Genomic DNA, 26,535 nt, shown 5'->3' with positions numbered 1-26,535 from the left:
CTGAAAATATAAACTCTAAGGGTCACAAAAATTAATCTGTCTGCAAATTATCTATAAATTATCTAATAGGATACACATAAATTTGAATTTCTGAAGTACAACAAAATATACTTTATTAATAATAATACCTCGCAAGTAAGCTAGTCTGAACAAAGGTTTTTACATGTTTCCCACAAAACCTACTACTTAGATGTTATTTATCTTTTATTCTAAAACATTTACGGGGCACCTGGCTGGCTCATTCAGTGAAGCATGTGACTTGATCTCGAGGTTTCGGAATTTGAGCCCCATGCCAGGTATAGATTACTTTTAAAAATCATAAATAAATAAATAAATAAATAAATAAATAAATAAATAAATAAATAAATAAATGAATGAATGAATGAATGAATGAATGAATGAATTTCTTGGAAGTTGTTACACACATTCTTCTTATACAGGATTCTTTCTGAAAATTTTAAATCTTAAATTACTAGGGCCACCCTTAAAAAAAAAAAAAGAAACACCCTCCCTACTGTGAAAAGAACCCACTAATTATAATCCGAATGGATCTGTTCTCCTTTTATCTTACCCTTACACAAATATTTTTAAGTAAAGGAGAAATTAAATAAAAAGTAAATAAATGAGAAACAAGACCACTGATCAAGTCCTACTATCCTTAAAATTTTAACTCCTGAGCACAAAGGCTTTCTGAAGCCTATTTAAATATCAGACTCTTAGCTGGGATCCAAATTTCTCCAGTCTTCAACTAACCTTCTCTTACTTGGCTATAAATCCCTATAAGTGGATACAAAGGATTTAAAGCGTAAAGATATACAAATCCAGCTCCCAACAATGAACCCATATTAGCCCCCCAAAATGCAGTTTTAAATGCTTTGTATGCAAAAAGAGAAATTACCTGTGAAATTCTACAAATGCCTTTATGTTCATGCACTTAATGCTTTAAAATTACATAATATTCCCATATATTCATCCACTCAATACCTCAAAATTTTGAGAAGCTAACTTATTTCACTGCAAGTCCCCCTCTCAAAAGAAGCCAGAATAAAGATTCAAAGAAACAAGAGCACTACTTTTCAGTGACAGAGATGGTCATGTGAAAATAGACCATCTATCAATCTCATCTTCTTTTGCAGTGTATATAAGCCTACAAACCACAGAAAGTTTTTTTTTTTTTTAAAAAGAGAAATATTCAAGAGAGAAATATTTCTTTTTTAGAAAAGAGATAGTTTGCTTCTTGGTTCTTCAGCTAAAAACAGACACGACAAAAGAACTAACACAAATATAAAATCATTTGTATCCAAATGTATTTTCAAGAAGATTTCAAGATCTGACACAGGCACAAAGAAAAGAAATTAAAACAAGTATAAACAAGTCAGTTGTAGACTGACCTCAACTTGAAATATGCTAAAAAATATTTTAGTAGTACTTTTAAAAAATGATTGAAGTAATTTTTTTAAATTCAACTCTTCTCATTTATGTGAGCTAAACTCCTACATTAAGGCAAAAACCTCATTTTACTCATTTAATTGATTAATGGTTTCATTTAAAATTGCTAATCCAGGGAAGGTTTTTGTAAAAATCGTTTTATTGCTACAAAGGGAAACATGGTCACAAAAAGCCTTTAAGCGTATCTTAACGCAAATTACTATTCAATGTCCAATGCCGTAAAAAAATACACAGAGCACAAAATACTTGCCCAATTTATCTCTTCTAGGGTAAGTATTCAAAACATTAATGCACACTTGAATATATACTCCCAACAGCAGCATTTAAGTTCAAATGATTAAGTAGATATACTAACAATACACATCTGTTATCCTTAACACCAATAAAGTAATAAAAATTAAGCTTAAAAATTATACAAACAATTTATCTAATCTAAGTTTGGTAGCTATAAAAACTAAACTAAAATAGTCTTACCTTCATTTTATTAAACAAAATGGCAAACATTTAGAAATTATATAAAACAAATTTGAATGTGTGGAATGCATGCAACATGGGTGTTAATTCTCATATTTTAAACTATTAAAATTCTTACCCTTTTCCATATTAGGAGAGAAATTTAAAGCTTCTTTTAAATCTGACTAACACCGTATATTTAATTTTCTTCAGGTTGGTCAACAGGGAAGTTAACAGGCTCTTCCTTTGCTTCTCCTTCCCCCACTGCCTCTCCTTCCCCCACTGCCTCTGCTTCCCCCACTGCCTCTCCTTCCCCCACTGCCTCTCCTTCCCCCACTCCCTCTATGTCCCCTGCTTCCTCTGTGTCTCCCACTCCTTCTTCTCCTCCTCCTTCTCCCACTTCCTCTGCTTCCTCCACTTCTTCTGCTTCCTCTACTTCCCCCACTTCCTCCTCCTCTTCCTCCTCCTCCTCCTCTTCTTCAATAGGTTCATCAATTTTTTCTTCCTCTTCCTCATCTCCTTCTATTTGTTGATCTTGAGAATGATCTTGAATTTCAAAAGGATTCTCACCCTACAAAGCATAAGGAAAAACAGCTTTTAAAATCAGGACATTAAAAAATAATAATATAAATGAATGAATGAATGAATGAATGAATGAATGAATGAATGAATAAATAAATAAATAAATAAATAAATAAATAATCAGGACATTCATCTTTGTTATCAGTGAACTTATTTGCTGTGACATTAAAAATAAATACAGTTTGAAACTTTTTATTTTAACTTATGACAAATCCACTAAATATTTATTCAGTACTTATTTTCATATCACAATGGGTATATAAATTACTAAAAGCATTACTATACATTCCATAAACTGGAACAGTCAAAGGCCACATTTTCCTAACTGAATTTCTAAAATCATTTGACAAAAGTAAATTTGTGAGTTTTAGTAGGAACAAAGTAGATAAAGAAAAGATTTATGTTCTACTAAATTATGCCACGATTCAATCTACTACGTACTGTGGCAGGATCTCTATAAAACACTCAAATGACAATCAGGTCTTTTTAAAAATTCAAATGAATGAAAATCAGGTACCTATTGGATACACCTTACTTTTTCTTTATGGTAAGTAGATAAATATTTAATTCACTATGGGCACTAGTGGCTCAGTCGGTTAAGCATCTGGCTTCAGTTCAGGTCATGATCTCAGGGTCCTGGGATCGAGCCCTGCACTGGGCTCCCTGCTCAGCAGGGAGTCTGCCTATCCCTCTCCCTCTGCCCCTACTCCTGTGGTCTCTCTCTCAAATAAATAAATAAAATCTTTTTTAAAAAATCTGTAATTTACTAACATTCACAGATACAACTTTATTATTTTAATTTTTATAAATACTTGAATTATGTGTCTGGATTGTCTCATAAACTAGGCCATATCAGAAGGCTATATTAATACAGTAAGAAATGAAGAGGCGATGAAGTTTATTAAACAGTAAAGTATAAGACTGGTATTCTAGGGCAGCCTGGTGGCTCAGCAGTTTAGCACCCCCTTCAGCCCAGGGCGTGATCCTGGAGACCCGGGATCCAGTCCTACATCGGGCTCCCTGCGTGGAGCCTGCCTCTCCCTCTACCTGTCTCTCTGTCTCTCTCTCTCTAATAAATAAATAAAATCTTTTTTAAAATAATTAAAAAAAAAAAAAAAAGACTGGTACTCTACTTCAAGATCCATCAGGTAGAAAGCATAGGATGAACTGAAGTTGCAAGAGAAGAAATATTAGTGAGGGAGTTACTCTAATAATTCAGGAAAGTGTAAAAGATGTAGCAGCATATTAACAGAATATGTAAATTAAGATGGGAAAAGTGGAAGCAAATATATGCTCTATATAATTAGAATTTAATATGTCTAAATGTCTAAGAGGCAGCTTTAAATTCACAATTCAAGAGAGTTCAAAGTAAAACATTTAAATTTGTGAATTGTTTGCACAGAGTGAATACTGAAGCCAGGGAAATAAGCAGAATAAAAGGGCCAAAGAAGTAAGAATAAAAGCGCTGATGATAAAACCCACTGAAAAGTCAATGCCTATACACAGGACAAAAGCTAGAGAAAAAAAAAAGTGCAGGAGGAAACTCAGGATAGTAAAATATTATCCAGCAAAACAAAGTTACAAGAATAAGTGACAGATTAACAGTGTCAAATAAAACAGGTAATACTAGAAAAGAACTGAAAAAGGTCACTAGAGTTGTTAATTATTAAGGTTGAATGAGGGTACTTGAGGGATTTATTACACTATCCCTTTTATTTTTGTATGTTTAAAATAGTAAATAACAAAATGTTAAAAAAAATGTATTTGAAAATTAAGTCACCAGTTATTTTAGAGCAGATCCAAAAGTAGATGTACATGAAATCGGACAGCAATGACTGCCCAAGAGTAAATCTTCATTATTGTTCTAAGCTCCCAAAAACCACAAGTCCACGTTCCACACTCTGAGACTCTAATTCAGTCAAGAATTAAGACTTCTCGCTAAAAACCCAAGTTCTTGAATCAATTTCAGACTTTCTGAATGAAAATTTCCAGGAGAGAGATCTGCTGAACTGCATACTTAGGAAGCATTTCACGAGATATTAATCAGAAGTTTGGGAAACTCTTAATTCAGAAGGTCTTAAAGGGGGCCTAGGCAGCTTTTTGTTTGATTTCAGCTTCACAGGGAATTCTAATTACCCATCTCCAACTGACAACTACCAGGTTAAAGAATGGATAATATAGAGAAATTAGAGAGCGCAATGCAAGATAAACTACCTTTTTAAAGTACAGTGATAAGAGAAAGGTAAGATGGGAAGGGGCAGAGTATGAAAGGTTAAGTCGTTTTTAGTTTAGGGACCTTATGATTATAAGCATGCCTGTTGCAGACGAATAAAATAAACAGGGAACAAGTAAGATGCCAGCAAGGAGAAAGAAAATTGATGAAACAAGAACATAGGTGAAGGGCAAAAAGGGGGTTATCTTTCTTCACAGATAACAATAAAGGTGAGACTAAGGTACATAAATCTAACACAAAAAGGAGAAAACTTACAGTTCACATCTAATGGTCTCAATCTCCCTAAAGCAAAAGAAGTGGTAAGAACATGGGAAGTAAAGGGATAAGGATGAAATCTAGAGTGGAAAAGCTTTGAAACAATCACTGAAGGAAGCCCATTACATTGACTGGTAAGAAGCAAAATTACTGTGAACTGCAATGACCATCTAGGATACACAGTACTGGTCCAATTCCATGACATTTGTAGCGAGACCGTTAATAAAGGCAACCATAGACACAGGCATAGTGCTGGGAACTGCTAAGTGGTAGAACAAGTGAGGAATTTTAGAACAGCAGCACTGCTTTGTTGTAAGGTCTGACCATGAATATCCAGGCAAGGGTGTGAAGGTAGAACAGGTGATACGGTTGGAGAAATGGGAGAAAGTGACAAACTGGTTATTTTCACAGGACAAAGATTAAAAAGATATTTTGTCAAACAGAGAACTTAATGGTGAAAGAGTTTTAAATGAGGACCAGAGCTAACCATGGGCAGAGGATGTTCTGTGGAATAACAACAGGGAAGACAGCAGAGAGGAAAGGTGAACAAAGGGATACCAGTGAGAAATGGCACACCAGTGCTTCTTGAATTTTAACATGTCTATGATTCAATTGGGATCTTGTTCAAATGAAACTGCATTTCTAATGAACCCCCAGGAGATGGCCAATATTGCTGGTCCGTGGATCACATTCATAGGGAAAAATTCTAGAAGAGTTCTCAGTTCAGGTACTTTCTCAACAATATTCCCATAAGCAGGACACTCTATGAAATGACTCAAGTGTAGCTTGAGAAGTCCCATTTGTATTCTTATCTCATTAAATATTACTTTCATACATCAAAAGAAACCATCATTAACTTCTCAAAAGTTTGTGATATATAGCAAGGATAAAAATCAAATTTTTTTCTAATTTAACAATGACGCTCTTACCTTTTTGATGCCATATCTCCCAAAAAACTGAATTTCAGTTAGGTCTGTAGTCACTATTTTTTTTTTATTGCATTACTCTGTTATAATTTTTGCATTCACCTTTTAAAAACGGTATCAATAATGTAGTTAAAATGACAAATATGACATATTAGAAAATGGGACCCCTCAGGAATAAGCTGAAAGAACTGAGATTTATTTAGCTTCTAAGTCACTTGGTTGACATGTATGTTAATGGTCATTAAATATATATACCAGGCTTTTTTACAGAGCACCTGTTAATCACTACAATAGTCAAAATGAACAAAACTTCGCTAATCCATAAAATCAAGATTTAGTTACAAATATAAATATCACATTTACAAATTTTCAACATAATGGCTCTCTTCACTGTAGGATGATTTTAAATGAGGTATTATCTTACAAAGACTCAAAAGCTAACCTCTAAAATAGTATTATTCAGGAACTGGACATACAAGTTCTTATTTGTAAAGTATATATAATATGTAAAGAATTTTATGTGAAGAAGGAATACCACAATAACATATAGTTAAAAATTCTAATAAGCAGTGTACCAGGTGTACCCAATTGTTCACATCTGCATTAACTAACATTTGGGGCAAACCTGCTGGCCTCCTGATTCTATGAGGGAGCTTTTTCTGAAGCAGCATATCTGACCTCCTGCTTCCCCTCCAACTTTTATCCAAGGAAGAAGAATAACTTATCCAATTAGTACGCTTAGAAGAAGAAACTGGGCATGTACAACTTAGCCTTTCCGGGTCCCCTCTTTTGGGTCTTCCTAGCAACAGAAAAGGTACATTCTAGTCTACTGTAGGCCATGTGATAAACTAGAGGAAGCCTACTGCTGTCTACCTGAACCAGTAACAGAGGCTGGGGAGAGGTTAAGTTTATCTAACTTAGAAGTTTAATACAGAAGTTCCACAGTAAGTAACTACACACATAAGACATATCCCCTAAGTCGTCCTTTATTTAAAAATGAAGAATAAAGCTGACATTTTGAACTTCTATCAGACTCCTGCATATCTCTCAAATGATCCACAGTTGAGAGAGAGATAAGGGAGGAATGGCTTGTTTCCTCACCCAACAATTAGGAAAAAAGATATTTTATCTACATGCAAGATTTAAGTAAAATTCTTAATATTGCACTATATCTACACATCATAGTTACTATGTCACCATTTAATTATAAAGATACAAGGATATAACCTAAAAAGGTTTGCCCTAATATCTTACCTTAACAAAACGTTCATATCGCGCCTTCACTATTGGATTATTTAAAATGCTTGTAGCAGTCAAGACACTCTCTCTTTTTATTTGCTCCTTATAAGCCTATGAAAAATAGAATACACTGAGGTACTTGAAAACTATTCCATGAAAACATTTCTATAATTAATATTGTATGTTCAAATTATTAGACTTAAATGATTTACTTTCTGGCAAATTAAGCTATAAAGCAACAATGGCTACTGTGACCACAATCTAAATCATCCATGGAATCAAAGAATAAAGATTCAATAAGCCAATCAGACTCCTTAAAAAACAGTCACCAAATAAATGTCTAGACCTACTAGACAGTTGCTTTCTCTCCTTCCTACTCTACATGCACTTCCCCCTGCCCTAACTATTCCAATTACTAATTTTCATGCTATCAAAAAAGAAAAGAATGGGGGTATCTGGGTGGCTTAGTCAGTTAAGTTGTCTGCCTTTGGCTCAGGTCACGGTTTCAGGAGCCCCAGGATCAAGCCTTGCATCAGGCTCTCTGTTTGGTGAGGAGTCTGCTTCTCCCTCTGCCCCTCATGCCACTTGTGCTCTCTTGCTCTATCAAATAAGTAAATAAAATATTTTTTAAAAAGAAAGAAAGAATAATTTTTCATGTTACTGGAGTAATTAGTCCTCCTTTGGACTGTATTTAGCAGAAGACTATATTATACAAAGGAGGAATGGTAATAATATGGAATGTCTAGTTACCAAAAAGGTGTCAAGAGAATATCAAAAGAGAAGAGAAAGGACATTTTTTTATTTTTATTTTTTTTAAAGTTTTTACTTAATTTTTTTTAAAAGATTTTATTTATTTATTCAAGAGAGACCCACAGAGAGAGGCAGAGACACAGGCAGAGGGAAAAGCAGGCTCCATGCAGGGAGCCCAACGTGGGACTTGATCCTGGAACTCTGGGATCACCCACTGAGCCAAAGGCAGATGCTCGACCGCTGAGTCACCCAGGGGTCCCAGGACAAACATTTTTCAAAGGAGATATGTGCTTAAAGTGGCTAACAATGTCTGAGTTAAATGAGGACCACATTCATACAAAACATAAATGTAAGACTCAGGTATGCTCTATTTAAAACTTAAGTCTTTAGAGGAGCCTGAGTGGCTCAGTTAGGTGGCCGACTCTTGATTTCAGCTCACGTTATGTTTTCAGGGTCCTGGGACTGAGCCCCAAGTGGGGCTCCACACTCAACTGAGAGTCTGCTTCAGGATTTTTTTGCTCCCTCAGCCCCTCCCCCTGCTCACTGACACATGCTCTCTCTAAAATAAATGAATAAATAAATAAATAAATCTTAAACATAAAACTTAAGTCTTTGATATTTGAATTTTTAAATTTGCTTCTCAAACAAGCTAGTTTCCAACAATATAAACTAGCTTGTTTGAAATTGGACTTTATAAAATCAACCAACATAAAAGCAGAAATACACCACCAATCGAAAGAAAACAATACATTTTCCCAAGAATTTTTGAGTAAATTCTAATCAGAAACATAATGATTGATAGTAACTGATAATACTAGTTTATTTTTCCCAGCCATCAGGGGGATGGAGGCCACACATTTTTTTTTTTAAATCTATAATACACACAGTCTCCCTCTCTCTCTCCTTCCCTCCCTCAAGGCCTCCCTCTTCTCATTTAAAACTGTTTTGTATCAACTTAAAAAAGGGGGTCAGTTCAAGGAGTATGATTTCCTGAAGCCTTACATTATATAAGCTTACACTAGTCAGGAACCATTTTAAGTGTTTTTCATACTTTAACTTAATCTTTAAACAGTCACGTAAAAGTAAAATGATTATCCACCCCTATTTTACAGATAATGAAACTTAGACAAAGAAAGGTTAATTCATTTGCTTACCACATGTTATACAGTGAACCAGAATTCGAACCCACAAATTCTTGCTTCAGAGCCCAATCTTAACCACCATGCTTAACTACTATGCTATACTGCCTCTCTAGGTATCTTTACAGATTTTTACACATGAGATTAAGAAAGCTGTATGCAAGCAAGTAGCTATGAAACAATGGCCTTTAAAAGACAATAAAAGATTGATGAATAATTCAATGACTTCATTAAAATAGATCAAAACTTACCTGCTTTCCTTTGATATGATCAGGAGATTTTAAGTGCTGCTGCACTGAACCATGTAAAGCAGGGATATACACACTGCATGCACTGCAGTGAACAGTCTCTACTTTCATCATGTGATCATCTGCAGTAACACCTAACCAAAAAAGCCAGTTATTAACAAGAAAAGTAATGATTTACACATATTCTTATTTCTGACAAAACAAGTTGTTGTTTTGTTTCCATGGTTATTTATAACCCCCTTCATCTAAAAAAAGGATCAAAGTATGTAGGTTATGTTGAGTTTTTCTACATCTCATAAATCGGCATATAAATACATATAGATTAAAAATATGAATAAGAGATAAAATTAAAAAGTATAATTATATTTTCTAATCATATTATCCAATCATGTTTTGAGGCCTAGAAGTCCATCTCCCAAATACATAATATAAAAGAAGATAAATGGTGATTTTGTAGTAAAAAAAAGAATTTCCATGATAATAAATGTGGGTGGACAGGGATAGGGAAAAAGATGTCAAAATTGGATTCACAAGAAACAAAATATCACTGGTGATCAATATTTATTACTGGTGAAGGTATAAATATATGCAAGGGAAAGGTGTGAGAGAAAATGGCATTTTATGGGCATTTAATTCAGTATGGCTGGGGCACTGAGAATAAAGAAGAGACAAAAGAGAAAAAGAGCAGGGCCTACACCATGGAGATCTTTGCATACCAAGCATAGGAATTTGAAATTTATCCTATAGAGGATGGGGAACCAGCTAAAATTCCTTTTTTTTCCCTTGAAGTAATATAATCATGCAGAATTAGAGGTAAGAAAGACTGGGAGTGAGGAAACTAGTTAAGAAAATAATATAATTGCCAAGAGAACAGATAGAGATTTGAACAAATGCAATATTTAAAGAAGTAAAGAACAGACTTAAACGATATGTAAAGGACGCAACTGGGGATCCCTGGGTGGCTCAGCGGTTTAGCGCCTGCCTTTGGCCCAGGGCACTATCCTGGAGTCCCGGGATCGAGTCCCACATCGGGCTCCCGGCATGGAGCCTGCTTCTCCCTCCTCCTATGTCTCTGCCTCTCTCTCTCTCTCTCTCTCAACCTCTATGTCTATCATAAATAAATAAATAAATCTTTAAAAAATAAATAAAGGACGCAACTGATAAGATACAATACTATAGATGTAGTAAAGTAAAATTGCTTAGGACTAACTTTATACTTCTGGCTTTGATCGTGGGGGCCATGCTCCAAGATTACTAAAAGATAGGTCTGTTGAGTTTTTGTTTTGTTTTCTTTATGGGATGGAGGATGTTCAAAGCGTCTACAAATTTTTTTGATACACTGTTTCTGTAAAACTGTTAAAGAGAGAAGTCAATAGGCAGTTGGATGTTTGAGACTAGGGTTCAGAGGAGAGATCTGTGCTAAGGATATAAATGTTTAGGTAATCAACATAAAGGTGTTAATTTAAGCTCTGCACAGGAATCATCATGAATCATGAGGAAAGAATACAAAAGAGAAGATAATGGAAATAAGGACAAAATAGTCCTTAGTTCCAATACCAACTTCTGAAAGCCTTGTAGAGAAAGAGAAGCACAAATAAATACTTTTTTTTTAATTTTTATTTATTTATGATAGTCACACAGAATGAGAGAGAGAGGCAGAGACACAGGCAGAGGGAGAAGCAGGCTCCATGCACCGGGAGCCCGACGTGGGACTCGATCCCGGGTCTCCAGGATCGCGCCCTGGGCCAAAGGCAGGCGCTAAACCGCTGCGCCACCCAGGGATCCCGAGAAGCACAAATAAAACGTCAGAGAAATAAGGAACATTAGGACAGTGAGATACCATGGAACCTGGGGGGAGAAAGCAGATTCACAAAGAAGAGTGAAAAATGTTGCAGAAGATAATGATTCAGAAGAACCTACAGAAGCTGGTGTTGGGAATCTGATAGATCAGAGCAGTTTTAGTAGACCACTGGTAGCAGAAAGTGGTCTACTGTGGAGAAATAGTAATGGGTAGTAAATAAACAGATTGATGTGGACTATGCTTAAAGCAGCATGGTTGTTCAAGGAGAAAAGCAGGTTTTAGGGGAACTATTGTCTATTTTTCTTTTCCTTTGTTCCTTTGGAGATTTTTTTTTAAGATGAAAGCATAGGCTTCAGAAACAGAGAAAGACAAACTAAAAAAAAAAAAGGAGAGTTCACTATTAGAGCAAAAGTCCTTAGAGAGATGAAAAGGAATAAAACAGAGGACAGATGGAAGAATTCACTTCCATATAAAGGAAAAGCTGATTTTCCTTGCAAAACTGAAGTGAGAGACGTAACAGTAGACAGTGATAAACTTGCAAACATGGGAAAAGAAAGTCAAAGGAGTTCATCTTTAATAAGCAACTCACAGCTACCACATATGATTATGAACCTGATCACTCTAATGGGCATCATTTACACTGATATAGGGTATAGTATGTAAAATATACATGTAAAATTCTAAAATAATTTGTTTAAATACTTACCTTCCATAACATCTTTTTCAATTAGTTTAACTACTTCTGTTTGATTATTTGTCTGTTGCTTACGAATAGATGTTTTCTTGAATTTATTCACCATACATTCCTATAAAATAAAATAGGGGGAAAAAAAGTTTTCAGTGAGCTCTCAGAATATGCTTAGCACCAAAGTCAGCCTATCGAAGATAACATGTTACATAAGAACTAACGTCTGTTCTGAAGGAGTGTACAATTCAGTTGAAACAGACTATTGTGAAATATAAAGATTACTCAGACACTTATAAAAAGTATTTACTTTCAAAATGTATTTTATATCAAGAATAGGCAAAGTATGGAAAGAGCCCAAATGTCCACTAACTGATACAATGGATAAAGACGTGATGTATATGTGCAGTGGAATATTACTCAGCCATCAAAAAGAATGAAACTGTGCCATTTGCCATGATGTGGATGAAGCTAGAATGTATTATGGTAAGTGAAATAAGCCAGAGAAAGACAAATACCATGGGATTCCTTTCACTCATATGACAAATTAAATTTAACTTGGAAACAAAACAGATGAACACCGAAAAAGGGTGAAAAAAGGAGCAAGGGAAACAAACCAAAGGAGACTCAACAACTGAGAACTAAGAATTGAAGGAGGTGGGTGGGGGATGGGCTAGATGAGTGATGGGTATTAAGGAGGGCACTTGTTATGACTGGGTGTTGTATATAAGTGATGAGTCACTGAATTCTATTCCTGAAACCAATACTGTACTGTATGTCAACTAACTAGAATTTAAATAAAAACCTTAAAAGAAAAAAAATATATATTTTAGGCATAAATAACAAGAGAAATCAAAGAGAGCTGGAATAGTTAAGAGGTCTTCTCAGGGCATTTGAGTACTTAAGTCCTAAATGACAAGTAGGAACCAGTTAAGGAATGAAATTACAGAAGAAAATATTCTGAGAGGCACACAATTCTGCAAGGATATGGAGGAATGAATGATCACTCTATTTCTAACCTTGTAACAATTCCATGCTTTTGCCCAAATTAACTGTGTGTACAATTAGCAGTCCAGCTCTAATCCCGTCCTTACACATCCCTGGCCCCAACTATCCTCCCCTTCTCCAAAACCCGTCTATACTCTCACTCCTGGCCCTTCAACTTAACTGTGCCATCTGTGGATATACAAAGTGTGTTCCCCTTTCAATTACTGTTAGTTCACAGAGGGTGGCCGCTGTGTCTTTGGTCCCTGAACAGCATCTTTTTTCAAGTATTCAAGAAAAAACTGTTGAACTGGTGACCACATGCTGATAATATAAAAGATACCAAATAGACACCCACTCTCTGGCTCTGAATTCATATTGCCATTTAACCGAAAGTCACTACACTACTCTGAGCATGATCTTTCAAAATAAAAAGTTGTGATGAAACAATGAATGAAAGTACCCAGAATAGCACAAAGTACACAGTAGACTGTCACTGAATGATACCTGACCTACATCAATAAATAGTTGTTAAAAGAATTCTTTTCCTGACACCTCTGCTAGAAACCACTGTAAAAAATAAAATGTTCTCTCACATTACAAATCTAATATTTATTACAGAGGAATTAACATCTAATTCTGAGTTAATTTTTTTTAAAAAACTTTACGTAAACAATAAATTAAAAAAAAAACCAATAAACTAAATCTTTAGAAACTTAAAATGGGAGAGAGATGGGAAATTGAAAAAGTAAAAAATAAGATAAAGTGCTTCTCGCCTTAAAAACAGCTACTTAGAGCGTCTGGGTGGCTCAGGTGATTAAGTGTCTGCCTTTGGCTCAGGTCATGATACTGGAGTCCCAGGATCAAGTCCCAAATGAGGCTCCCTGAAGGAAGCCTACTTTTCCCTCTGCCTCTCTCTGTGAGTCTCTCATGAATAAATAAATTACACCTTTAAAAAATAAATAAAATAAAATAAAAACAGCTACTTACATGCAAAAACTCCATAACTACTTTATCAAATTTGGTTTGTTTCTGAATATGATCTAGTGTTTCTTGGTGTGAAGGACTTTCCAGATGTAGTTCAATATCTTTTTCTTCAAACGTTCGGAATTTACAAAATGAACACGTAAATGCCATTCTACAAAGAAAAAAAAAGTTTTTCTTTAAATATAGCTTTATTTACTTAGACTTCCTAAGACCATACCAATGAAACTAATTTTACCAGCATAAATGATTTCCTTTATTCCATTTTACAGTTGATCTAAATTTAGCTGAAGTCAGAAAAACCAGTATTTCTCTAAATACCTATTTGAACAACACTGTTACTATACCACTTTGCATTTCTGGCCCACCCTGGAGCTTCTGGGTACAAATGATGGAATCAATGGATCTATTTAATCTAGTCCTAAACTATCCACTTCAAGCCTAGACTAGTTAGAAAGCCAAACCAAACTTCAAAAAATATCAAGTCCCAAAGTTCCACTACTTACTTTATATTCTGTTCCACTCTCAAGCTTGCAATCCACTAAGGCAGTATCAACAAAGCCAAATGGAGTATCAGACAACCATAATTCACTCCCTTAGAGCTGTTGGGTGAAAAAAAGCCTGCCCTCTAAGGACCACTTCAGGATGACTGATAAGCCTGAACTAGACAAATTTAGAAGCTCAGGAGCCACTCCACTATGAATTTCCCGTTTTCCTCCCATGAAGTGTTCCTGTCTAACATATTCTTGTTACTTCCTTTTCCTTGAATTATGACAACAGTTTCTTTTTTTTTTTTTTAATGACAACAGTTTCTTAACTGGTTTGTCTCCAGTTTCCATTTTCTAATTAATTAATTCTTTATACCACTATTATATTTATTTTCCTGGTTTAAATTATGGGACTTAGAGCCTACTGCTGGGGTTATATCCTCTTATGTGACATTGGTCAAAATTATTTAACTTCACTGGGTCTTAGCTTTCTTGTCTTATTGATATGAGAACCCTTACAGAAGTATTGTGAGGCTTAAAAAAATTAAAAATAGAAAGCCCTTAGAACAATCTCTGGCACATAGGAGTAATTCGATAAATTACTGTCACTTCCTAAAGGAGGCAACAACACTTCACTGCTCAAAAGACTTCTTTGGCTTCACAGACTTACACCTCAAAAAACAAAGCCAAAACACCTTCAGTTGGCATTTAAGAAAGTTTTTAATCTCTCCTGTTTCCTTCTGGCTTTACCCATTAAATACTTTTAACAGTATCTGGCACACCGTATGTTTTCACTTTTTAAATTAGATTACATTTTCAACCCCCACTAAGATTCATTTTCAATCTACACAGCTTACCATTTCCTGAATATCAATGAAATGTCCATTTCTTTGCTATGACCTCGAGCCATGTCCTCCACCTGGGCTGCCAAACAGCTCCTACGCAATCCTACCCTTCCTGAATCAGTTCAAATACTGCCTCCATCCATGTCCCTGATTTTCCTGCACTCCTACACTACACTCCTGCACTCCTAGTGTTCTCTTGTAAGACACTTTGTACTTCTCTTTTGGCACTCTTCCCCACATACTGTTGTCTGTCTGTACTTCTCACACCTCTGTCCCCTTCCCCCCCAGATTCGCTTATTATATTGAAAGCATTCAATTATCCAAAAAGAACGTATCATAAGAATAGTTAGGTACTGTCAATCTCTTATCCTCCTAAATCAAAACAAAACTGCTGATAAATTAAAATAATTTTAGACTATTTTACATGATTCTTCTCCTTAAATGACAATTTAATTGAACTGACATTCTTTGGTTTATATCATCAGATTTATATTTAAAGTTATGGAGGAAACAGCTACATGAAAGCTCAGTTCTTCCATTTTCTCCAAGTCACACATTTATTATTTTAACATGGGTATATTCTATCCAAAGCTACAATTTTTAAAGGGGGAAGTATTCATAGGGTAAATACAAAAATTAATCTTATAATGTAAAATCATCTTCAGATTCCTACGCGCCTGAAAGTTCATTTTAATTTGTTCCCACCCCTGTCAAAAGAAGGAATTCTACCCACAGTGGCAGAGAGAGATAACACAAAGACCAAAACTAGCTGCTTCTTAAAACTAGAACTTCTTTTCATAGGTTAATTCTTAATAAGCTTAATCCTATTGTTTCTCAAGTCCCAACAAATTATGAGTAACAAATCAGAAAGAACATGGGGAAAAAGTTATTAAAGTTGGACACAAAGATTATATAAGTACAACATTATACAAGAGGACCTTTGAACAACAAGAGTTTGCAAAGCACAGATTCCCTGTATTCAGATTTTTTACAGCACAGTTCTGTAAATGTATCTTCTCTTCCTTAGGATTTTCTTAATATTTTTTTTTCTCTAGTTTACTTTATTGTAATAGAGTATATAATACTGTAACATACTAAATATGCGTTAAATCAAGGGTTTGTGTTATCAGTAAGGCTTCTAGTCAACAGGTGGCCATTAGCAGTTTTTTGGGAACCCAAAATTACACATGGATTTATGACTGTGTGGAGGGTTGGCACCCCTAACCCCCATGTTGTTTATGGGCGCACTATAATACCGAACTTGCTAAATAAAATCAAAGACAGTCTAAGCAAACAAAAAAATCTGGGAATTAAGACGCAAGTGAATTTTCTTTTACTATACTTTACATAAATAAAATCAACATAATGTTTTACTACACTAAAACCAAACAGTGAGAATCCCTGGGTGGCTCAGCGGTTAAGTGCCTGCCTTCAGCTCAGGGCATGATCCTGGAGTCCCGGGATCAAGTCCCACTGTCAGGTTCTCTGCGTGGAGCCTGCTTCTCTCTCTGCCTGTGTCTCTGCCTCTCTCTCGCTGTGCGTCTCATGAATAAATAAATAAAATCTTAAAAAAAAAAAAAAAAACCACCAAGTAGTAACAAAGAATATCCTGTTTAAGATGAAAGAAAAGGGACAATTTAAAACGTATCTCCACAGAAAGGTCTGCAGATGTTGCTCTTAAAATGTTATCTTCAGAACTAACAAAGTTTTAAACATCTAGAAAATTCACTAATGTGTAATATTTCATTCCCCTCATGCTACACAAAACAAATTAACTTTTAAAGAGCAAAACTAGGGCGGCCCGGGTGGCTCAGCAGTTTAGCGCTGCCTTCAGCCCAGGGCCTGATCCTGGAGACCCGGGATCGAGTCCGTCAGGCTCCCCGCATGGAGCCTGCTTCTCTCTGCCTGTGTTTCTGCCTCCTTCCCCAGCCCCCCGTGTCTCTAATAAATAAATAAAATCTTAAAAAAATCAAAACTACATTCTGAATAGAAAATACACTGAATTTACTTTTAAAATTTTATAATCCGGGGATCCCTGGGTGGCTCAGCGGTTTAGCGCCTGCCTTTGGCCCAGGACGCGATCCTGGAGTCCCGGGATCAAGTCCCGCGTCGGGCTCCCAGCATGGAGCCTGCTTATTCCTCTGCCTGTGTCTCTGCCTCTATCATAAATAAATAAAATCTTTAAAAAAAAAAAAAAGTAAAATAAAATAAAATAAAATTTTATAATCTTGGGACACCTGGGTGGCTCAGAGGTTGAGCCTCAGCCTTCAGCTCAGGCCTTGATCCTAGTTCAGGGATGGAGTCCTGCATTGGGCTCCCTGAGAGGAGCCTGTTTTTCCCTCTATGTCTCTGCCTCTGTGTGTCTCTCATAGATAAATAAAATCTTCTAAAAATAAAATAAAAATAAAATTTTATAATCTTTATTTTCCTAACATAAGTAGTGATTTCAGAGAAAGATGATGAAAAATATATCAATTTCTGCCCTTTAAAAAAGTTTTCTTTTAGACTTTTTCATGCATATTTTACATGTTGTATATACCATTTTTTTCTATTTTGCCTGTTTTCTCCATGTTACTACAGGTTTTATAACCTTCATTATCAAGAATGGCCTATGAACCCATAAAGGCAAGTGTCAAAACTTAAACATACTTGACTACTTGTTATCGCTGGTATTAGTTTCATGTTTGGAGCTATTATAAATAATGCTATCATTGGCACCTCTTTAGATTAAACTCTAACACTTTTATATTATTTTCTTAGAACACAGACTATAAAAAAATTCAAGACATTTTAAAAAAATGCTAAATTGGGGGCATCTAGGCGGCTCAATCAGTTAAGCTTCCAACTCTTGATTTCAGCTCAGGTGAGGATCTCAGGGTCGTGAAATCAAGCCCTGTGTTGCGCTCACTCCAAGTTGGGCATGGAGCCTGCTTAAGATTCTCTCTCTCTCTGCCCCTCCCTCTTTCCTTCTTAATAAATAAATAACCTACTAAACTGCTTCCCAGTAATTATAATCATATTATTTGGTTACTAGCAAAATTATAATAGTGTGCTTTGACTGTATCCTTGTTAGTAAATCAATATTGTTTTTCCCCTCACTAATAAAACACCATGCTATTATTTAAATTTCTAGTTTATCTTACAATGAGTTTCAACATTTTCCGTAAAATTATTACATAGCTGTTGTTCCTTCAGCCAATCAACACTAGTTGGGGGATGCTGATGGCTCAGCGGTTGAGCGTCTGCCTTCAGCTCAGGTCCTGATCCCAAGATCCAGGATCCAGGATTGAGTCCCGCACCAGACTCCTTACGGGGAGCCTACTTCTCTTTCTGCCTGTGTCTCTGCCTCTCTCTCTCTTTCATGAATAAATAAAATCTTTAAAAATAAAGATAAAAAACACTAGTTGGGGGCGCCTGGGGGGCCCAGACAACTAGGCACCCCGTTCTTAATTTCAGTTCAGCTCATGATCTCAGGGTTGTGAGACTGAGTCCCACATCAGGCTTCTTGCTGAACACAGAGCCTGCTTAAGATTCTCTCTCCCTCTGCCTCTACCCCCACTCTCCCTCACCCTTTCTCTCTCTCAGAAAAAAAAAAAAAAAAAAAAGATACTAATTGGATGACATTTATCTTAGACATTAATCATTTCTTATGTTTATGTTTTCCAAGTCCATTTGCTTTCAAGTTTTAAATTTTTATTTAAATTAATGTGGTCATTATTTCCTTTATAATTTACTCTGTAACTTTTAAGCCTAGAAAGAAAAGACTTCTGCAGCAATTATTTATAAATATTCTATTTTAAGTTTCCTGTTATTTTCCATTGTATATGTTCTTTAATCCACCTGGATTCATCTTCACTGGTATAAGATCTAAACTATTTTTCTTCTTATTGTTCAGCTGTTCATTTTTTTTAAGTAGTTTTGCTTCTGTTTCCAACCTCTTTTTTATTAAATATTCTTACATATAATACATACGCTTACAAGTTAACAATTCTATCATACTAATAACCTTTTCCTAGGACCACATACAGCTTTCTAATGTTTCAATTATCTAGAAAAGCTAGTACACCTCCTCATGTAATCTTCTTTTACCTAACCTTCTTTGGAATCAAGATTGATGACACCTGTTATATTTCTAATATTTAATTTTCCTATCCAAGAATATCACTGTCTCCCTGTACTCAAATCTCAAGATTTTGTGGTTTCCTTCATGTTATGACATGTTATTTCTTTTTAAGAATACCGTATTTCCAAGTATTTTTTATTTTTAGAATACCATGAGTGGAACTCTTTTTTCTTATGTTTTCTAAATGGTGACTGCACATAAATACCAAAAATCTTTTATCAAACCTTTTCATTTGAACCTCATGAATTTTTTCACATTCCAGTTGATGTATCTGCACTTTCTAGGAAAATGTTTTTGTTTGTTTTGTTTTTTAGGAAAATGTTTTTTAATGAGACCAATTTTCAGACTCTACTAAACACAAACCTGTATCCATCTCCGTATTTCTCACTGTTTTTTTCTCTTCTGCGCCTTTGTTTCTCTCGTCGAGCCTCAATTCGTCGCTTTTCTTCTTCTTCATTTTTAGGATCAGTTTTTGCTAGAGTATCAGCAAAAGTCAAAACTAAAAATCACTTTTCCATTCTCCCTTTTAAGTTTCCACTTCATAAAGTATAGACATGCAAGGTTTACTTGGTGACTATAATCTAAATTGAACTCACCAGAGATTAACCAGTATTTCTGAAATTTCATTCATTTGAATACCATTATCATGAATTCAGTGCTTTCAGATATTTTCATGTTCATATGACAAACTACATAGTAATCACAATTGTAGAAGTAAGTCTGTGAATCACCTAGTATAGTACTAATCAGTCATTAACAATAAAATTACCCAGAAATACTTTTTAAAAATGCACAAGCCCTGGGGCATATGAGTGGCTCAGTTGGTTAAGCCTCTGACTTTTGGTTTCAGCTCAGGTCAGGATCTCAGGGTTGTGAAATCGAGCCTGTGTCAGGCTCTGAGCTCAGGAAAGAGTCTGCTTGAGATTCGCCCCCCTTCTTCCCTGCTCCTCCTCCCACTTTTTTTTTTACTTGTGCTGTCTCTCAAATAAATAAATAAATAGATCTTCAAAAAAATGCACATACCCTTATCCACCTCTTCCCTAAATCCTTATTTAAGGTGGAATCAGAACATCTATCTGTTTTAAAAGGCTTCTCACATGACTCAGATTCAGAGTTTTGTCTTGAGTGTTGTATTTATCATTAGGAGGTATCGTTGAGGATACAGTATTGTCCCATTACACAGAATCTCCTTTAGAGGACAAAGTTAAGTTATTTTTCATGGTTCCTGGTACCAGGATAAGGTGTGCTTCTTCTGGAAAATTAATCTTTTTGCTTTTGCACTAAATTTAATCTTTTGCTTTTAATTTTGTGGACATGACAACTCCAGAAATAGTGACATTTCCTTCTTTACATTGTTAAAAAAAAATCAAAAGCCAATCTGAAAATACAATTAAGAAACCATTTCATTTGTTAGTATCAACAAGACTAAAAGAAGTATAGAACTTATACTTCAAAAACTATAAAACATTGCTGAAAGAAGTTAAAGATCTAAATAAATGGAAAAACTAAATAAATGATGGTTCAGAGATCTGAAAACATTGTTAAGATGGTTATACTCCTCCCAAATTGATCTACAGATTTAGCACAATCCCGGTCAGAATTCCGACTTCTTCACAAAAAAATGACAAGTTGATTCTAAAGTTCACGGGGGGGGGGGGCAGCCTGGGTGGCTCAGTGGTTTAGTGCCGCCTTTGGCCTAGGGCATGATCCTGGAGTCCCGGGATCGAGTCCTACATCAAGCTACCTGCATGGAGCCTGCTCCTCTCTCTGCCTTTGTCTCTGCGCCTCTGTCTTCTCATGAATGAATAAATAAAATCTTAAAAAAAAAAAGAATCTGCCATTTTATAAATAAACAAACAAACAAACAAATAAATAAAATTCACAGGGAATAGCAAGGGATCTAAAATAGTGGAAACAATCCTTTAAGGAGAAACAAAATAGAAAGACTCACACTATGATTTCAAAACTTGCTACAAAGCCATGGTAATCAAGACCTTGTGGTACTGGCACAAGGACAGATATATAGATATATAGATCAGAAGTGAAAAGCCAGATATATAGATCAGAAGTGAGAAGCCAAAAATAAATTCGTATAACTATAGTCAGCTGGTTTTTAGCAGGGATGCCAAAATTATTCTGTTGGGAGAGAACAGTCTTTTCAACAAATGGTACTGGGCAACCAGATAGCCACATGCAAAAGTGATAGTGCAAAACCTAAATGCAAAAACTGTAACTATAAAACTCTTAGAAGAAAATACAGGAGTATATTTTCATGACTTTGGAATTTGGCAAGGAATTCTTTAGAAAACCAAAAGAATTGAGCAACAGGGACACCTGGGTGGTTCAACGGTTGAGCATCTGCCTTTGGCTCAGGGTGTGATCCTGGATTCCCGGGACCAAGTCCCATATTGGGATCCTTGCATAGAGCCTGCTTCTCCTCCCTCTGCCTGTATCTCTGCCTCTCTTTCTGTGTCTCTCATGAATAAACAAATAAATAATCTTAAAGAAAAAAAAAAAAAGAACTGAGCAACAACAAAAAAATAGACAAATTGAACTTTATCAAATTTAAAAACTTTTGTGCTTCAAAGGATACCATCAGAAGAGTAAAATGGCAACTCCGAGTAGGAGACAAAATTTACAAATATGAATACATCTGAAAAGTGACCTGTCTCTAGAATATATAAAGAACTTTGGCAACTCAATAAAAAGAGAGCCCAACTGAAAAGTGACCAAAGCATCTCAACAGGCATTTTTCCAAGAAAAATACATGAATAGCCAAAAGCAAAAGAAAAAAAATGTCCTTCCATTAATCACCAGAGAAATGTAAATCAAGACCACAATAAGATACCACTTTATACTACCTCCATGGCTAGAATCAAAAAGACTGGTTAGTCTTTAGTGAGGATACAGAGAAATCAGAAATCTCATACACTGTTGGTGGGAATGTAAAATGGTGCCAGCTCCTTTGGAACACATGCTGTTCCTCAAATGATTACACAATTACCGTATGACCCAACAATTCATTTCTTAGATATACCTAGGATATATGAAATGAAAACATGTGTTCACACAAAAACTTATACACAGATATTTACAGCAGCATTATTCATGGTAGCCAAAAGGTAGAAGCAACCCAATTACCCATCAATGAATGAATGGATAAAGAAAATGATATATCCATACAACAGAATATTTCCAGCCATAAAATGGAATGAAGTACTGATACATGCATAACTTGGATGAATCTTGGAAGATTATGCTAAGTGAAAGAAGCCTATCACAAAAGTCCACATTCTACATGACTTTTTTCATATGAAAGTCTAGAATACAGAAATCAATAAAGGTAGAAAGTAAATTAGTGGTTGCTCTGGGCTATGGGGTGTGAAGGGGATAATGCCTAAAGGGTACCCGGTCTCTGTGAGATGATGAAAATGTTCTCAAATTGACATGGTGATATTTGCATATATCTGTGAATACACTAAAAACCAGTGAGTTACAGACTTTAAATGGGTGAATTGTAGGGTTTGCAAATCATAGCTCAGTAAAGTCTTTTTATAAAAAAAAAGTTCAGAAGCAGATACTGTTACTTATCTATGTTGTTCTATTTTATTTTTTAACTTTATAATGTATTTCTACATGAAATCAAGTACATTTGACCAAATTAGATGAAGTCAAGGACATACCTAAATAAAAGCTCAGGAAACATCTTTTTCAGCACTCTTTTTTTTTTTTTTAAACTTTTTTTTTAATTTTTATTTATTTATGATAGTCACACACAGAGAGAGAGAGAGGCAGAGACACAGGCAGAGGGAGAAGCAGGCTCCATGCACCGGGAGCCCGATGTGGGACTCGATCCCGGGTCTCCAGGATCGCGCCCTGGGCCAAAGGCAGGCGCTAAACCGCTGCGCCACCCAGGGATCCCCTTCGGCACTCTTTATGAAAACATGTAGCAGTAAAACATACACCAAATATTTTGTCTATTTTTACTTGCACACTGAATTACTTATTATTTTTTTATATTTATTTTTGCCTTGATGACTGAAAAGTACTGTGTCTTTCCAGGTAAGGTGAAATGTGAGTCCTCCTATTTTATTTTTCTCTTTAGGATTGTTTCCACTATTGTGGATCCCTTGCAATTCCCTGTGAACTTTAGAATCAACTGGTCAATTTTTGCAAAGAAGGTAGAATGCTGATCTCTGAACCATTTATTTAGTTTTTCCATTTATTTGGATCATTAACTTCTTTCAACAATATTTTATAGTTTGAGGCATAAGTTCTACACTTATTTTGTTAAATTTATTCCTCAGTATTTAGTCTTGATGCTAACACAAATGAAATGTTTTTAAAGATTTATTTATTTGAGAGACAGAGAGAGAGAGAGAGAGAGAGAGAGAGAGAGAGAGAGAGCGCGTGCAAGCGCACCAGCAGGGGGAAACGGAGAGGGAGAGAACCACACTCCCTGCTGAGCAGGGAGTCCGATGCATCCGAGGAACCCTGAGCTAAGATCATGACCTGAGCCAAAGGCAAGACGCTTAACTGACTAAGCCACCCAGGTGCCCCTTAATTTCATTTTCAGATTGGCTTTTGATTTTTTAACACTGTAAAGACGGAAACATAACTATCTCTAAGAGTTGTCATGCCCACAAAATTAAAAACAATTTTCCAGAAGAAATACACCTTTTCCTGGTACCAAAAACCATGAAAATATATGAATAGCCCCTTTGTCCCTTAAGAGGATTCTGTGTAATGGCACAATACTACATCCTCATCGATACCACCCAACAATAAATATAATACTCAAGACAAAACTTTGAATCAAAATCACGTGAAAAGCCTTTTAAAACAGATGTTCTGATTCTATCCTAAATAAGCATTTAGGGAAGAGGGGTGAACAAAGGAATGTACATTTTTAAAAAGGATCTCTGGGTAATTTCAATGTTTGTGACCAATTAGTAACTACACTAGGTGATTCACAGATCTAGTTTCTACAATTGTAATTACTATGCAGTTTGTCAAATGAACATGAGAAAATTATCTAAAAGCACTAAACTTTTTTAAAAATTGGAAGTACCTTAAGCCATAACAGTTATGTTTTCTTACTTACTGGGTGATTTGCTGAGGCTCATCTTCTCCACAGGCTTTGTTAGCTTGGGTTTCTTGATAAAGGTTCCACCAGGCTTATTAAATGGTTGCATCATTTTTCTCTTTATTCCTCTTGCAGCAGCAACTGTCACATTGGTGGGTTTGTTTTGATAGTCAACAACAATTCCAGGTCTATGAATGCTTCCAAAATCACTCATATGCTGCAAATTTGTGAAATCAAGAAACATTAGCATAACATCCAAAGATAAAGTATGAATTCACACAAATTTTATGTGTTACCTATCTAATAATTTTCACCTGAAAATTCCCCAGAATGTAACTAAATTTTACATGTCCACTCTGAATAAACACATTGAAAGGCTTTGTAAAATTATTACATGAACCCAAATCCAGTGAATTAGTATTTTTATTTCCAGTAGAACAAATAAGGATACTTCCTACCTATTTTTTAAATTTTTACCATTCAAAATTACTTGAGATCATAAACAACATATGTGCCTGTCAGAATATTACCACTTGTACAACTCTCTGACAACTCCTCTTCAGAGTTCCTAATTGATGTTTTCCCATGAAAAGACCTTAAAAGACATCTTTATTTCACTAAAACCTGGCTTAATACTAAGATGCATAAAGAAGACCATATTTGAAGTCTGAAGTAAAAAAGATCCAGAAATCACTTAGGATTTCTCCCTGTTGAAAAAGGGAATGAGAAAGCGAGATGGAACATTAGTATGAAATAGGAGAGTTAAAGCATAACCATGCATCAACTTCCAGGACACACTTCAGATAAAGAATTACATCTGACGTTCCATTCACATTCTTACCTAGAGAAACATATTCTGACCCAGAAGCCCAAGAAGTGAAAGTTTACAGACGAAGAGTCATGCAACCAAACGACTCTTGTGTCCCTTCCTCTTCCCCTGTCATTAACAAAATCCACTACACCAAGAGGCCACATGTCCATAGAAATTTATTCTGCTAATCTTACTTTTAGAAGATAAAGATTGAGGAGTAATCTGAAGAGAAGGATCCAGTGGGAATTGTACAAGTGAAGATTAAAAAAGAAAGTCCTGTTGGTTCATCTACTTCATTAACAGGAGGAAAGAAAGAAAAGTCCATTCACACTTGAATGGTGAACACAAAGTACAGGAATGCCTGTTTTTCTATTGTGAAAACAAAATTAATGTTTGAAGTCTCATTAAGAAAAAAATCATTTGCCTAAAGTAATACAAAGCATGGAAAATGTTATGCATTTTTAAAATTTTCAAACTGGAATTGATTTTCAATTTCAAAAGTCAAAGCCTATTACCCCAACAATTTTCAATTAACCTACAGTCACTAATTATGGTGGAATAGCAACATATCAGTTGCTTACATTTGTGTATTATACTTAGGAATCCCTATCTAACCTAGGAGACTTGAATAGATTAGTGTTACCAGATAATTTATAGAATCACATTAGAAATATCTTCATTAATTATCCATTAAAGGTGCAATGCATTTTACATAAGTAAAGGGTAACTGTTATACGTGCAAAATTTCTACATAGAAGTGACAAACTACACTCATGTACCAAAGGCTAATAAAAACGTGTGCCCTACTACATATTTTTTATCAGAAGTTCTTTCCTCTGCCAAGAGAGAATATTAAGAGTAACTGACTTAAAAAAAGAAACAAACAAAAAAAAACCCAAAAAACAACATTTCTTACATTAAAGCAAGAATACAATATCCTTCATAGACCAAACTACAAAACTCCACAATCTACATACACTTAACTAGGTAAAATTTCATGTCCACCAAGTTACCTAAGAACGTAAGACATTATCTTTATACTATGTCCTGAAATAAAACACTTGAAGACTAGTATATTTACTTGTGTAAGCAATAATTTATAAAATATTACTTCCTAGGAAGGAACCAGAGACATGTTTGTACAGGTAGGAACTTACTTCTCAATATTAAAATCTTATGACACAAGGGAAAACAGAACACCCAGCAACAGGACATATATTAAGAGAGTGAGTTAGTAATTATACTGACCACAAATCATTCTACAACCTATTAAACATATCAACTTCTTCACCATGTAAACATGGCTAAGCTACCCTCATCTATCCAGCTTTTAGTCCTTTGTGTTTAATGTGAAATATGGAGCTCTGAAGAAATTCTATGTGCTAGAGTTATAGCAGCAAAGTATAAACATTTTTTCATACATTGCACCTTTAACCTACTCAAAAACTCCAAAG

At 35.3% G+C, this 26,535-nt stretch overlaps 1 protein-coding gene across 3 annotated transcripts in view; it reads right to left on the bottom strand.

Annotated features, from left to right (window-relative positions):
• Positions 1 to 1,290: 1,290 nt before the first annotated feature.
• ZNF326 (zinc finger protein 326) overlaps positions 1,291 to 26,535 on the bottom strand; it is a 38,253-nt gene continuing 13,008 nt past the window's right edge. For all 3 annotated transcript variants that reach the window (XM_055340194.1, XM_055340195.1, XM_055340196.1), the window contains 7 exons: positions 24,289 to 24,487; positions 19,548 to 19,659; positions 13,735 to 13,882; positions 11,782 to 11,881; positions 9,278 to 9,408; positions 7,153 to 7,248; positions 1,291 to 2,473 (listed from right to left, as the gene is read on the bottom strand). In XM_055340194.1, coding sequence (XP_055196169.1) covers positions 2,102 to 2,473; positions 7,153 to 7,248; positions 9,278 to 9,408; positions 11,782 to 11,881; positions 13,735 to 13,882; positions 19,548 to 19,659; positions 24,289 to 24,487 — 1,158 coding nt within the window. In that variant the 3' untranslated portion in view covers positions 1,291 to 2,101. The remainder of the gene's footprint in view (positions 2,474 to 7,152; positions 7,249 to 9,277; positions 9,409 to 11,781; positions 11,882 to 13,734; positions 13,883 to 19,547; positions 19,660 to 24,288; positions 24,488 to 26,535) is intronic.

This window comes from Nyctereutes procyonoides, unplaced genomic scaffold (genome assembly GCF_905146905.1).
Source record: "Nyctereutes procyonoides isolate TBG_1078 unplaced genomic scaffold, NYPRO_anot_genome, whole genome shotgun sequence".
Classification (NCBI taxonomy): domain Eukaryota; kingdom Metazoa; phylum Chordata; class Mammalia; order Carnivora; family Canidae; genus Nyctereutes; species Nyctereutes procyonoides.
The sequence above is the reverse complement of the archived record's forward strand: the minus strand, read 5'-3'. Positions and strand labels throughout refer to the sequence as shown.